The 14,295-nt window shown below is 40.6% G+C and overlaps 1 protein-coding gene across 24 annotated transcripts in view; it reads right to left on the bottom strand.

Annotated features, from left to right (window-relative positions):
• MAGI2 (membrane associated guanylate kinase, WW and PDZ domain containing 2) overlaps positions 1 to 14,295 on the bottom strand; it is a 597,762-nt gene that overhangs the window by 140,055 nt on the left and 443,412 nt on the right. For 17 of the 24 annotated variants that reach the window (XM_077935758.1, XM_077935747.1, XM_077935755.1 and 14 more), the window contains 2 exons: positions 13,396 to 13,524; positions 12,419 to 12,601 (listed from right to left, as the gene is read on the bottom strand). In XM_077935758.1, coding sequence (XP_077791884.1) covers positions 12,419 to 12,601; positions 13,396 to 13,524 — 312 coding nt within the window. The remainder of the gene's footprint in view (positions 1 to 12,418; positions 12,602 to 13,395; positions 13,525 to 14,295) is intronic. The other 7 variants (XM_077935748.1, XM_077935750.1, XM_077935760.1 and 4 more) reach the window with 2 other exon arrangements.

Here is a 14,295-nt window from a genome sequence, read left to right as displayed (position 1 = left end):
CTTCCTGTTTAGCATTCCACTTGTGAGGGGTTTCATGAGAAATCTTGTAGCTCATACAGTAAAGGAGAATAAACCTTCATGCAGTTGGTCATGACAAAGCAGCACACTGTCCCTCTTCCCAGCCATAATAGTATCCTTCCATTCTCAGAGCTCTGACTATTTTAAAAAACACTTATGCTGTAATCCTGTGGCCTTTTACCTAGGAATACCGTATTTTTTGCTCTATAACACACACCAGACCATAACACACACGTAGTTTTTAGAGGAGGAAAACAAGAAAAAAAAATATTCTAAACGAAATAGTGGATATATGATTTTTGTGGTTCATGCTGTGGCCACAGACATGTGATCTGACAGTGAGTTTGAAGTAGCCCAATGTACCTCTACTTTTTATTTCTGTACTGGAGGTTTTGCTGAACATGATTAGAAGGGACCGGATGGTTAAGGGGGTTCAGGTCGGAGCAAAACAATACAAATTGAGAGCCTTCGCAGATGACCTGGTATTAACTTTACAAGAGCCAGAATCTAGTACCAAGAGAGTTCTAGAACTGATTCAAGAATTCGGCCAAGTGGCAGGATTTAAACTGAATAAGTCAAAGACTAAGGTAATAGACAAGAACTTAACACCCCTTGAGAGGGAGAGGTTTCAGAAAGAGACAGGTTTAAATGTGGTTAAGAAAGTGAAATATTTGGGTATAAATATGACAGCTAAAAATGTGAACCTGTTTAAAGACAACTACGAGAAAGTGTGGACAGAAGTGAAAAGAGACTTAGAAATTTGGTCAAATTTGAAACTTTCCTTGTCAGGCCGAATCGCAGTGATAAAGATGAATGTATTGCCTAAAATGTTGTTTTTGTTTCAAACATTACAAATTGTGGACAAGGTAGAATGTTTTAAGAAGTGGCAGAAAGATATATCCAAATTTGTCTGGCAGGGCAAAAAGCCCAGAATAAAATTTAAGATATTAACTGATGCAAAAGAAAGGGGGGGATTTGCCCTGCCAGACTTTAAACTTTACTATGAAGCAGCAGCATTCTGCTGGCTGAAAGATTGGTTACTTCTTGAAAACACAGATATTTTGGATTTGGAAGGTTTTAACAATGCGTTCGGATGGCATGCTTATTTATGGTATGACAAGGTCAAGGTCCATAAGGCATTTAAAAACCATATTGTCAGAAAAACACTGTTAAATGTCTGGACTAGGTATAAAGATTTATTAGAGAATAAGACACCTAGGTGGCTATCACCTATGGAAGCCAGAGCTGTGAAAAAACTTAATATGGAAGGAACTTGGCCTAAATACTGTGAAATCTTGGAACAAGAAGGTGACAGATTGAAACTACAGAGTTTTGAAAAGTTGAAAGATAAAGTGAGAGATTGGCTCCATTACTATCAAATTTTGGAGACATTTAATAAAGATAAGAAAATTGGCTTCCAGGTGGAAAAATCTAAACTAGAAACAGAACTGCTAGAATCCAATACAAAAACTTTGTCTAAAATGTATAATCTGCTGTTAAGATGGAATACTGAGGATGAGATGGTTAAATCGGCAATGATTAAGTGGGCTCAAGATGTGGGTCATAATATTATGAGTGTGGACTGGGATCAGTTGTGGACCACCGGAAGGAAATTTACGGCATGTACAGCCTTAAAGGAAAATATCATGAAAATGGTTTATAGGTGGTACCTAACCCCAGTCAAACTTGCAAAAATTTATCATTTGCCCGATAATAAATGTTGGAAATGTAAGGAGACTGAAGGAACATTTTTTCACCTTTGGTGGACGTGCCCAAAGATTAAGGCTTTCTGGGATATGATATATAACGAATTGAAAAAGGTATTTAAGTATACCTTTCGGAAGAAACCAGAGGCCTTTCTCTTGGGCATGGTCGGCCAATTGGTGTTAAAGAAGGACAGAACTTTTTTTATGTATGCAACAACAGCAGCAAGAATACTCATCGCAAAGTATTGGAAGACACAAGACCTACCCACTCTGGAAGAATGGCAGATGAAGGTAATAGACTATATGTCACTGGCAGAAATGACGGACAGAATTCGAGACCAGGGGAAAGAGACGGCGAGAGAAGACTGGAAGAAATTTAAAGAATATCTTAAGAAATACTGTAAAATTAATGAATGTTGAATGATATTGATATGGAATTTAAGTGGTTGTCAGCTGTAATGATTAAGAAAAGGGAAGGAATTTGGAGATTTAAACAAAGCTAAAGGAGGGGATTTGCTGAAAATACTAATAGAAAATGGAATACAGTAAGGGAAGGTATGAGGAGGTCGGGAAAGTAAGGTTAAGAAAAGAAGGGAAATGAAATTATACTTGTTCTGTTTTTTGTTTGTTTTTTCTTCTTTTTGAGTGTTTTATTTTTCTTTTGTATGTTTTTATGACTGAAAATCTAATAAAAATTCTTTTTAAAAAAAAAAATGAAGTAGCCCAATGCAAAAATCCTGAGGATCCATGTGGATCCATGCTTTGTAACCACGGAGGAGGGAAGGAAGGGGAACCATGGATCCTCTGCTCACGACTGCAGCAGATTCCCCCCCCCCACCCGCAGGCATTCGCTCCATAACACGCACAGACATTTCCCCCTACTTTCTAGGAGGAAAAAAGTGAGTGTTATGGTGCAAAAAATACGCTAAGTCCCACTACTAAACTAAATGAAACTTACTTCAGAGTAGACACAAATCTGTCACCCTCCTGCATTTCCTGACACATTGCCTTTAACAGTAGTGTATGATTGACAGCATAGGTATAACTGGGCAAGTTTACAAAAATTGACAGTCCAGGTTCATAATTTCAGGAGGTGAAGGATGCATTGTATTGGAAATGTAGGTCGTCTTCATACTGTCAGTATTTTGTAAGAGGGTTTCAAGTGCATACCAGTAAATTTAGGTTTGCTCAACTGGAGTGGATAAAAGTGTTTTGTTGCCCTAGCAAAACAAATCCACTTTTAAAAAGAAACAGATTTTTTTCCGGTTAGGAAAGTGATGAGGAAATGAAAAGTGTGGAGTGAATGGGTGATTAATTGGAATACATAGCAAATCAGGTCGGATGCTCACTGTCGTATAACCTTCTTGCAAACCATTAAGAACAAATGCTCAATAATCTAACCTCCGTGTAACCTTTCTGCAAGAAAAACTGGATAAAAGCTGAATAAACAGGTCATCCACAGGAACCCATAAGCTTTGTACTGGAACAAAAAAGGTACAAAACTGATATAAAACTAAAAGAGTGCTAATGCAGACATAGATGTATATGCTATCACAAGTAAATTATGTCAGATGTCTGAGGATCCAAACAACACCGCGCGCGCGCGCGCACACACACACACACACACACACACACAGAGAGAGCTGTATTATAAAAGAAGTTCTTAATAAAACCACGAGCAGAATAAAGTTAAGGATGAAAATTATGATGGGAGAAATTCCTTTCTACCATGTGAATCTAGCTATCTTGATAAATTGGAAAAGACATGTAATCTAATATGCTGATATCCACACTTGCCATTTAATTTACTCCACAAATTATTTCTGTATCTACTGAGAAATCAAGAGCAAAATAAATTAGTAAATTGCTCATAATGCTTATTTCAAGGGCTATTTATATGGCAGTATAATACATCATGGCAGGATAATATATCACATATGCAAAGAATATTAGCATTTGAGTAGGTTTAGCTTACCGTATTTATAGCATTTTGTACCAATGACCTCCAATATCTATAGAGGTCTGCAGGGCATATAAGTTATCTCAAAGATTAGAGCACTCTGAAATTTCCAAAAACTCTTAGGAGAACCTACGTGATAGATGGGTTGACTGTTCATGTAATGGAAGAGGGTCTTTTACTCCCATCTTTCCACAACTGCCAGCCTGGGCAGTCCAGCCATGCAAGAGACTGTCAGGTAGACTGATGTCCCACTTCCCTTATGAGCCTTTTAACCCCAAGTGGAAGTGAATCCTGATGGTCAATATGAGAGGAACTAGAAAGAGCCCCCAGCTTGCTTGCCTCTCCCCATGGCAGCTTGCTTTTCTCAGCCAAAGCCCACTTAACATCATGTGTTACATGAATGAAAAGTGGGGGACGGGGACAGAAGAGGAAGAATGTAGCTTCTAGAAAATAATGAAGTGAACATCTTACTTCAAGTCTATCTATCCTTTTGCAGCTACTTACAAACAGGCTTCAGGTCACCTCATGTGTAATGTAGCAGTGTTGACGATCAAACGAAAGGAGAAGAACAGACTCAGAGCAACTGTCCAACTTTAAGGGCTTGACCCAAGTGGGCCTTGATTGAAAGGTGGCAATAGAATGAGTGCCATGTGGCCCAGAATCTAGACTAGAGGATGAAACAAGTAAGGTGGCAACAGGACAGGGAGGCAGGGTTGCCAAGCTGTAAGAGAGCAGTCTTTCCTCAGCATATGCATTGGGAACTTGGTGGTACTAACACAATTCCTCCGCTCATATGTGATGGAGGATGGAAGAGACTGGGTGATCTTCAAGTGACATATGACATGCCCATGTTACAGTTCATACCAACAAAAACCAAGATCTATAACCTCACAGTTTGAGACAGCCATTAAATTTCCATTCTACTAACATAGGAAATATGTTTGGTACTACAAATTAGCTGCAAATCTCAAAAGAAGAAAACTGATTTATGTAGAGCTATACATAATTCAAGCACCATAATTACACCCCACTGAAGTGGCTGAGCTCTGCTCCATTGCTGGCCACAGAAACCACTAAACTTTGCCCAGGGCTCGTTTCTGTGACACCAAACCATGACTTGGCTTGGTGTGAAAGAAGTTACAGACTGTGAGGGAAAACGAAAACATGAGTTTGAAATGATAGCCAAAGAGGCTAAGTGCACCAAGTCCTTATAAGTTCAGGTAACACTTCTCAAGAGAATGAAAAAAAAGTTTCACTACACTGTAGTTATCTTACATTCTTGCATATGACCACTGGGAGGAGCATAGAGAGGGAAAACGCCATGGTGCCTCTGTAACAGCAAAACTGGGTGCCTTCATCTCAGTGGTGTGTGGTCATTGGACTAGGGAACTAGTCTAGTCCCCTGAATGTTCCCCTGGTGCCTTCTTCCCAAAGCCCTGAAAACTTCTGCCCAGCTTAGGGAGAGAGGTGCGAAGCTCACGCATGTGGCACCCCCCCCCCCAATCGTCCTCACTAACTGGCGCCTCTTGCCCTAACTGTAGCCCTACCAAAAAATAAAAAAAATAAAAATAAAATCACCACACACCACTGCCCCAGCTGCCCCAGTTGCAATAAAGCATGCCTCTCTTGTATTGGTCTCCACAACCACAGCTGTATCTTGAGAAAGGTGGTTGCCAACAACAAGTGCATTTATTATTATTATTATTATTATTATTATTATTATTATTATTATTATTAGAGGTCCACATACTTTCAACTTAAAGACTTGCAATTGGTTTAAAGATAGAAGTCTGCCTACTTGATAAAAAGTATATGCTGGAGAAGTACGATGGGGTGGGGGGTTAAATCATAAAATAACAACATGTAAAAATGCAGTACCATTAAGTTGAAACCAAAGATGGAATGCTGAAATGATACATTTTCAAAAGACAGTTCTAGGTTATTAATCTTTATACATCATTACGAAGTCTCATTTGCTTGTCATTTCGTTATACAAGACCACCAGATCCTTTCACCCTCCTGATACCTCATGTAGTGAAACAATACACATAATTTGCCGTTAGTGAATCAACTGGGAAATTAAATTGTGACAACTACCATTTCCAATTTGGAGATTTTTGTCATCCTGTGCAAATAGAAAACCAAAGAGATGTCAGCTATGCTTTTCATTAGAGTCCCCCCGCCCCGGCAACTGCCTCATAAGAGCTCACAGGGCTACAGTCTTCCAGGCTTTCTTGCAACGGGGGCTGAAATCATGACAGCTTGGAAGGGCTACAAAACGTCCCGTCTGCAGCTGCCAGGCCCAGTTAAGGATAGACAGCTGCATGGTTGGTGCTATGAGGAAGATAAGAAATAAATGAACAAGCTCCATATCATGTTACGTTTTGTAAGGTCTCACAGAAGGGAGATGGCCTATCACACTGAAAGATGGTACAGGTTCATCCTCCCATGTAGATGACACCACAATAATGTCACTTTACAGTGGTACCTCTAGTTGTGGACACGATCCGTTCCGGGGTGCCGTTCGCACCCCGAAAAGTCCGCAACTAGAGTGGTGCTTCTGCGCATGTGTGAAGCGCGCAGAACGGTTCTGCGCGCGCGGCAAAACCTGTAAGTATACACTACCGGGGTTGCCGCATTCGCAAGCTGAAAAGACGCAACATGAACCTAACGCAACATGAGGTATGACTGTATTTAAAAAATTAAGATGAAATTGCATTCTCTGCCATCACTTCAGAAACTGAAAACAGCCTGGTTTTCTGGTTGGGAGGATTTCTGATTAGGGATAGACAAATATTTCAAATATTTCAGTTTCTTGTTTTTCCAATCTTGACTTCGGTTTTCCACATTTCCATAACAGTTTGAGGATTATTTTATTTTAAGTTCTTGTGAAAATTCATCAGCACTTTAGTGCAAATTTGTCCTAGTATATACATTTTTGCATGTGCATGTAATTTTGATTAATGTATATATTTTTAGAGGCCAAATTCCCCTAACATAATGCATTTATGTTAGTATCACTAATATGTGCATGTTATCCAGACTTTACCCTAACACATGCATTTATGTGCCCATTACTTTGCTACATTACAAAATTTTGAAAAGTGCAAATTCCAAGGATGGCTGGGTTCCAGTTTTCATATGATTTTTGGAAAGTGCAAATTAAGCAAATTCACCTCTAAATGCAAACTGAAATTAATTTCTTCCCCATTGGAGTTGGTCTGGAAGCTTCAGCTAGTGCAGAATTCAGCAGGTAGTATGCTGAGTTGAGCACCTAGTTACAGTATAGATATATTTTACATGTCTTAAAATAACTACACTAGCTACCTGTTAGCTACCTAGCAAGGTGTTGTTATTGACTAACAATATTTTGTTACTGACCAATACAGCCTTAAACAACTTGGGACCAGGATATCTGACCAGTCACATTCTCCTGCAGAGGCCCAGAAGATTCCTACAAACTTCAGAAGAGGTTCAGCTGGCCCCTTGTCATCTTGTGATATCCTGAAAGTGGGCCTTCTCAGTAGGGACCCTTCCTCATGCAATTTGGGAGGCAGCCCCTGTGGCAGGCTTTAAACTTCTTCTGAAAACGTACTTGTTTCATCAGGTTTCCCCCGCCTCTTGATTATCTGATCACACTGATTGGTTTTTCTGTGTTGATGCTTTGCTTAACATTTACTGGATTTTTTAAAAACTGCATTTTTATATTATGCTTTTACCTTTGGCTTGTGATCTTATTACTGTAATTTTATGGGTTTGGTTATTTTAAATGGTATATACGTCACAAAAATAAACAAGCCATTCCTTCCTTAGAACAAGCTCTGATCAAAAGAATGAGGATAAACGTCTGTTTTCCCCCAGTATTGCAAGAAAGATCAAAACACTCTATGGACCATATCTGATCTGAATCATCACCAACCATGCTTTTTTTAACACACATAATCAAGTAAGAACCCACACTGCTTCTCCAGAATGTTAACACACAGAGGAAATTATTACAAGAAATATGTATCCCCAGCCAGTACAGGCCAGAAGGTGAATAATGTCTATTATTAGATCTTAACACCAATTGACTACTTTGTGTGTTGCATAATTTATCAGAAAGAAAGTGCAACTATCAAGAAAAATGTTTAGGGCCATTCTCAGAGTTTTAAACAAAGCATAAGAGGATTCGTTATTTAAGATGAAGATTATTATTTTTTAAAAAAATGTTCAGTTCTACCAACTCTGTGAATAATATTCCAGCACAATGAATCAACTATTAATAACATTCTTATTTTGTTTATCACACAAAATACAATGACATAACAAGAAGACATCACTTTTTATGTGCAGAAACACATTAAGCGATTTGCAACAATAGTCTAGGTCCTGTAATCTAGGGAAGTGATATATTCCTTTATATTGCGGTATTTATTTATATTATATCACCAGGCAGGCCCCACAAATAACCCAGAGATGCATTTTAAATAAAAGCACACATTCTACTCATGTAAAAACATTCTGATTCCCGGACCGTCTGCGGGCCAGATTGAGAAGGCGATTGGGCCGCATCCGGCCCCTGGGCCTTAGGTTGCCTACCCCTGCATTAAAGGCTCTGTTTCATGTCACTCTCAAACAAGCCTCACCAAAGGATTGACCAAAAGATGCTCCTAAACATGGGAAAGGTAAAGTAAGGTAAGGTAAAGGACCCCTGTATGGTTAAGTCTAGCCAAAGGCGACTATGGGGTTGTGACGCTCAGTCCGAGGGAGCCGGCGTTTGTCCACAGACAGCTTTCTGGGTCATGGGGTCAGCATGACTAAACTGCTTCTGGTGCAATGGGACACTGTGACATTATGTCAGTGGTCAAACTGGGATTTAAGGTTTCATGTAAGTATCTAAGGTACAATGGATCTAAGTTGTCTGGAGCTTTCTCAATTAATACAAGAATTTCAAACCTGGCTTGGTAGCAAATGAGTGGACAGAACGGATGCTGGTGGCCATGTTCCCGCATCAGCAGACTAGCCTCTGCATTCTGCACCAGCTGGAGCTCCCACAGCAGAAACATAGAATGCACTGCAATAATGCAGCCTCAAGGCTACCAATGCATTGACTACCATGGCCAGGCTACTCTTGTCTAGGAAAGCGTGTTCTCCTTCAAGGAGAGCACGTGTCACGGTGGAGTCTAGCAGGACACTCCCTTTTGGTTGCTGGGCAGGACCGTTTGGATGGCCATGACTGTGATTGGGCCAATTTGGGTTGTTGGGGAGATTTTGATGTTACCGTTTGTGGGTTGGCCCGAAGGTTATATATTCTTTGGACGCAGCGTGGTGCGTTCTCTTTGGCTGCATGCATCGGATCGCCCATCCACCCTCCCCAATTTAGGGCTGTTGCGTTTGACCTTGCTATGCCTGTCATGGGGTCGTCTGCTTTTGGGGCAGGGGCCTGGTAGGAATTTTGTCCATTTGGCAGATTGGCTGGTGCCATTTGGTTTTTGCTTACTGCGTAGCTAATCGTCACAACTTGTAAGGGAAAGGTGTGATCAGATAATAATTTGGTTGGATGGAGGGGTAAGGGTTGGCTGTGCCTGCCCCTCCAATGCTGCTGCTGCAAAGGAATTCCGTTAAAGGAATCCAGGGGCTTGCCATCTTTTCGTCCAAATCCCTGGAATGGGGCTAGGGCCAGCAAGCCCCGGGGAGCATGCGGGGAGAGGTGAGGGCCTGTGGCTCAGCTCCATTTCTCCCCAATATTGTTTTCTCTTACTGGCTTCCGTTGGTGTCCGGAAATCAGTTCTGTCCCGGGGCGGGAACAGATAGTCGTAACCAATGCCTAAGCAACCACTCACATTATATATTTTAATAAAGTTGTGGCCAAAATTATGCCAAAAACCTTAAACAAAAATTCTGTGTGAATTACGATTTGTTTAGGGGCTGGCTTGGGGACCTCAACACACAACAGCTGTAGCTGGCAAACCAGGTAAAGCTAGGAAAAAGCACTCCTGGCCACAGAGGAGGGCATGCCAAATGTAGCTGGTGCAGTAGCACAGCTGACTGATCACAGTGAAGGCCAAAGACATTTTGTGATACTTGCCTGATCTATGTTTGGTGCTGGGGCTAGTGGGGCAGAAAAGAGAGTCTAAAACACACAGAGAGACAGACAAAAGTGAGTTATGTTCTGGCTGGTGTGTTGTTTTTTAATAAACAGAAATGTCTTTGTTGGCAAGTCAAATCTGCTAGTCCTCCTGCCACCTTAACTGGTCCACTAGGGAAATGTTTATGCGCCACTCTGGCCTTGACTAGGCAGTAGCTATTGCTAGTTCCCCAGACATCCACTTGCCTCCTTGCATCTGCTCAAGGCCTTGAGGCTGGTCCCAGAAACCGATGTGAGCACAGAACTGTTCTAGAATTGAGTTGTAATAAAGATCACCAGAGTGCCCACAGGCTCAATAAACAACTGGGGTGAAAGCAGCAATTAGAATAAGAACAGAAGCAAAGTGTATCAGACAGAAAGATAGAAAATAGAAGTCTATACCCAAGAACAACTGAATAGCATAGCAATGGAATAGTGTACTGTATAGACGTGAACAAATGAAGGTAACTTTTCATGGAGAAAAGGTGAAGATAAGGGGAAAAGATAAGGGGAAACGGCAATGGAACAATGGAAATAAACAGGCAATGTTATTTTAGTGGCTGTAAGTAATACTTGCCTCCAGAAGCACACATATTGATGGAACACTGAAGCTTTTATTTGAAGATTAGCTTTCTTCCTGCAAATTTAAACTCTTCTAGATAGGCCCCAAACCAATGCCCATTTTATGATATTTTGCTCTTTATTCATATCCTATTATTTTTCATCACAAACCAAGAAAGTCCTGAGCTCTGCAATATTTGAAATCTTATTTGAAACTGTGGCTTATCTAAGGTTTTCAACAGCATGCAGAAAATATAGAGATCTGCCTAGCTCAGAAAGGAAGGCGGGGAAGGGGGGAAGCTCAGAAGAAAATGCAATAAAACTGAAGCCTCAAGAGGATTTGAATTCAATAACTCTGAAATACAAGAAAATACCTTATCCAGAGATTTTGTTTAACATAAATGGGAATATACAGGTATTATCTTGGCACTGGAGAAAGCTCAGATTGAATGAAAGTGATAGAATTACTGTGAAGTAAAACAGAAATATTAATTTTTTAAAAGATGAACACCAGGGCTATGAAGTCCCCCTGTTCCTGCAAGGTCATCTTAATATGAGCTGAGACCAGGGTTTAGTGAGTAACTTCATTTGAGGAATGTAAGAATCTGAATTTCTCAAAAAATCTGATTGTCCATTGTAAGAGCATAATGGTTGTAAATGGTTGTCATAGGAAGCTCTCTACAAATACAACAGTGAAAAAAAGAAAGGAAGGACTTAAGGTGGTTTACACAAGAGCTACTTTTACACAGCATATTCAAGTGCAATAGATATGACAAAGGGTGCCATGAAAAATCAGAAACAACAAGACTCTTTTATGTTAGTCTCATAATATCGAATGTTTCTGAAGTTATGGGTGTGCTTGGTAGAGTCTTAAACACAATCAAATCTCCAAATATATTTTAGGCAACATACAGCTGCATTTCACTATTTGCTCTAGGAAAGGACATAGACCCATTTTGCATTAATTCCATTGCAACACAGTGCCTATATATGCTCATATTTTTTCTCACTTTCAAGCAGCGCCCTCTTTTTCAAATCTTGCCCAATCCTGCTGTAACAGTTTGCTTATGTGAGTGAAAAGTCCATGTATAACATAAATCTCTGCTTGTAGATACAAGCCTTATGATATCAACCCTGCTGAGCAGTTTGAAACTTGTCTGCTTTTATATCCAGTTTACTTCTGTTCCATGTTCAGAATTCAAAGTACCGAAACAACAAGATAACAATATCCAGTATACAACACAAACAAAGGTACAGATCTGCGAGACACCATCAGATAAGAGTTCCCCATAAATCACGAAGGCTAGGGAATATGTAAAGCCAACAATCTGGAGCACTCTTAGTAATGAAACAGCAAAGCTGGTGTGGAAAACTAGATTCAGGGAAAATATCTGGTGATCGTGAACTCAGAAGGAAGTAGAAGTGCAACAAACGCAATTGGTCCACAGGCATAGTGACCTCTTTCCATGTTATCTTCAAGACTCAATTTCAAGTACAGTCGTACCTTGGATCTCAAACGCCTCTTCCCTTCACATATCAAACAGGATGGCTAAGAACAGACTTGGAACTCTACAAAGCATTAAGCTGTAACCTAGCAAAGCATAAATGCACACACTTCGCATGACTGAATATAGAAGTGGAAATACGTCCAAGTGCCATTTGAAATCTGGCACTCTTGTGACTTGCTGGACTATGACCTCTAAATATTATTACTGAAAGTGTAAAATAAACACACATCTGTTAAATAAAGTTGCTACCTCCCAAATAGTCTTATTCTCCAAGAAAGAAATAATGAATTGACCCATTTTCAACCTCTTGCTTGATCAAGACATAGTGCTAGCTCCCCTGTCTGAATTTGAAGTTAGCCAGTCCTACAGACCAAATAAACAGAGGAGGGGCAATCACTCTGCAGGAATGTCTGAACAGAGAAAGAACAATCTAACTGGTTGCTCTCTGTGTGTAAAGGTCTAATGTACACACAGGCCACCGATAGCAATTGGGAAATAACAATGGGTGCTAAGTTTAAGCCATCCTTCTCTAAATTGAGGAAAGCCTCCGACTTACCTGTTTCCATTTTGGCATCCTGTGCTGCAGGCCCATCAGGAATGACACTCTTCACCTGGAGAAACTCATCGGGCTCATCCCCACCAATGATGGTAAATCCAAAGCCCATATTGCTTTTTTTAAGAGTCGTGCTGAGGAAAGTCCCTTTCAGCTGTGAGGCATCACGGGTGAAGAGCGGTTTTTCTACATCAGTCAACATAAAGAGAAAACAAACAATGTTTTGGCCGTGCTGTAAACAAAATGACTGGGTCCCCAGAGTGCAGCAGAAGCAACAGCAGGCAACAGGGTGGCAGTTTTGAAAAATAAAAGCAAAATAAAAGTGCAAGCATTCCCAGTGAAACAAAAGCATTACTGAGTTATCTTCTACTGAAGGTAAAAACCAGCAAAGGCAGGGTTTCCTTGTCTAAAGTGTCTTAGAGTGCAACCCTATGCACACAACTAATTGGAATAAAGTCCTATTCAATACAATAAGACTTAGTCCCAAGTGAGTGAGTACAAGGTTGTGGTTCTTTGTTTGTTGCAAGTTGTAAAAGAAAAGTTAGTCATTCTTTTTTTTAAAATTTATTGAAGTAGCTTTGTAAAATAATTCCAAATAGCAATGGAATTTGCTTATTTAGGCACACTGTGTGTGTGGGGTGTGTGTGTGTGTGTGTGTGTGTGTGTGTGTACACAAGCATACACATTATGTGAGCAAGCAGGGTTTTAGTATTGGATAGAGAACAGTTACAACTTGTGAGACGGTTCTGTGACCTAGACATCAACTTTCAGTGTGATTCTGTGTAAAGTGTGACAAAGACCAGCAGGCAAAATAAATGGCCTCACCTGACATCCAGTGCCTCTGTTCTGTGCTTTATTGTGTAAGAAAAGGTATGGGGAAAGGTGAAAAGGGTGGTTTTTTTTTCCCTTTAAAAAAAAGTGCAGCTCGCTACTTGTTTTACAAAAGTGCCGCCTGGGTAAATAGCAGCACTTGAACATACCATAAAGCCTGTACACTCCAGCAATGTCCCGCCGATACAGAGACAGGTCACTCACACTGCGAGACCTCTGAGGCGCTGGGCACGGGTGAACAAGTTTGGGCCTAGGTAATGTTGATGAGGAGCTTTCTACTGTTATAAAGGAGAAGAAGCCTCATTCTTTGGCTACAAGCTCAGGTAAAAAATAATAATCTCTATACCCATATATAGATTGTTAACCAGCATGTTTCCGCATCACCAAGATATTTAATCTCAAAACTTCCCAACAAGCAGGGCTCTAAAGCCATCATTCTCCAAATGTGAGGAACGGCTCCCTAAGAAGGTGCCACCAGCTTCAATGGGAGGAAAAGTTCCTCTGACAGAACACTGTCCAGGTTGACCGCACATCACTGGGCCCAAACAAAGATGACATTAAATGCTTGAATGCAGTTAATGTGTTTGGTTTTCCCCCTTTAACAATAGTAGCTGTGGAGTGGGGAGTGATGAGCAGGATGAGGAACAAGGCATATAGAGTTTGGGCTGCCCTTTCCACCCACTCTGTGATCCTGATGAAAGTCTCCTTCCTTGTGCTATTATCCCCAGAAGGATAGTTTCCTAGGGTTAATATCAAGCGGTTTTGGTGGGGAAGAGGATTGGCAGGATCATCGTGTGCAGCACCTTCCCCAGGCGCTGCAGCTAAACTTGTTAAAGTGGGGGGAGAACAGGAATGTTCACTGCATTCACATATTTAATGTCCTGTCCATTTTGGTCCCACAGCTGGACTAGGAGAGATACGATAAGCCCCTGCATACTGTGAGCCGCTCTAAGCATACTTACTTGTTGAGGTGACAGGGCAGAGGACCCACGAACCACCTCTTTCTTTCTATGGAAAGTTTATTTGTATTTATAACCATCTTATATATC

The sequence above is a fragment of the Podarcis muralis genome, chromosome 10, assembly GCF_964188315.1.
Source record: "Podarcis muralis chromosome 10, rPodMur119.hap1.1, whole genome shotgun sequence".
Classification (NCBI taxonomy): domain Eukaryota; kingdom Metazoa; phylum Chordata; class Lepidosauria; order Squamata; family Lacertidae; genus Podarcis; species Podarcis muralis.
This window is presented reverse-complemented; position numbering and strand designations above follow the sequence as displayed.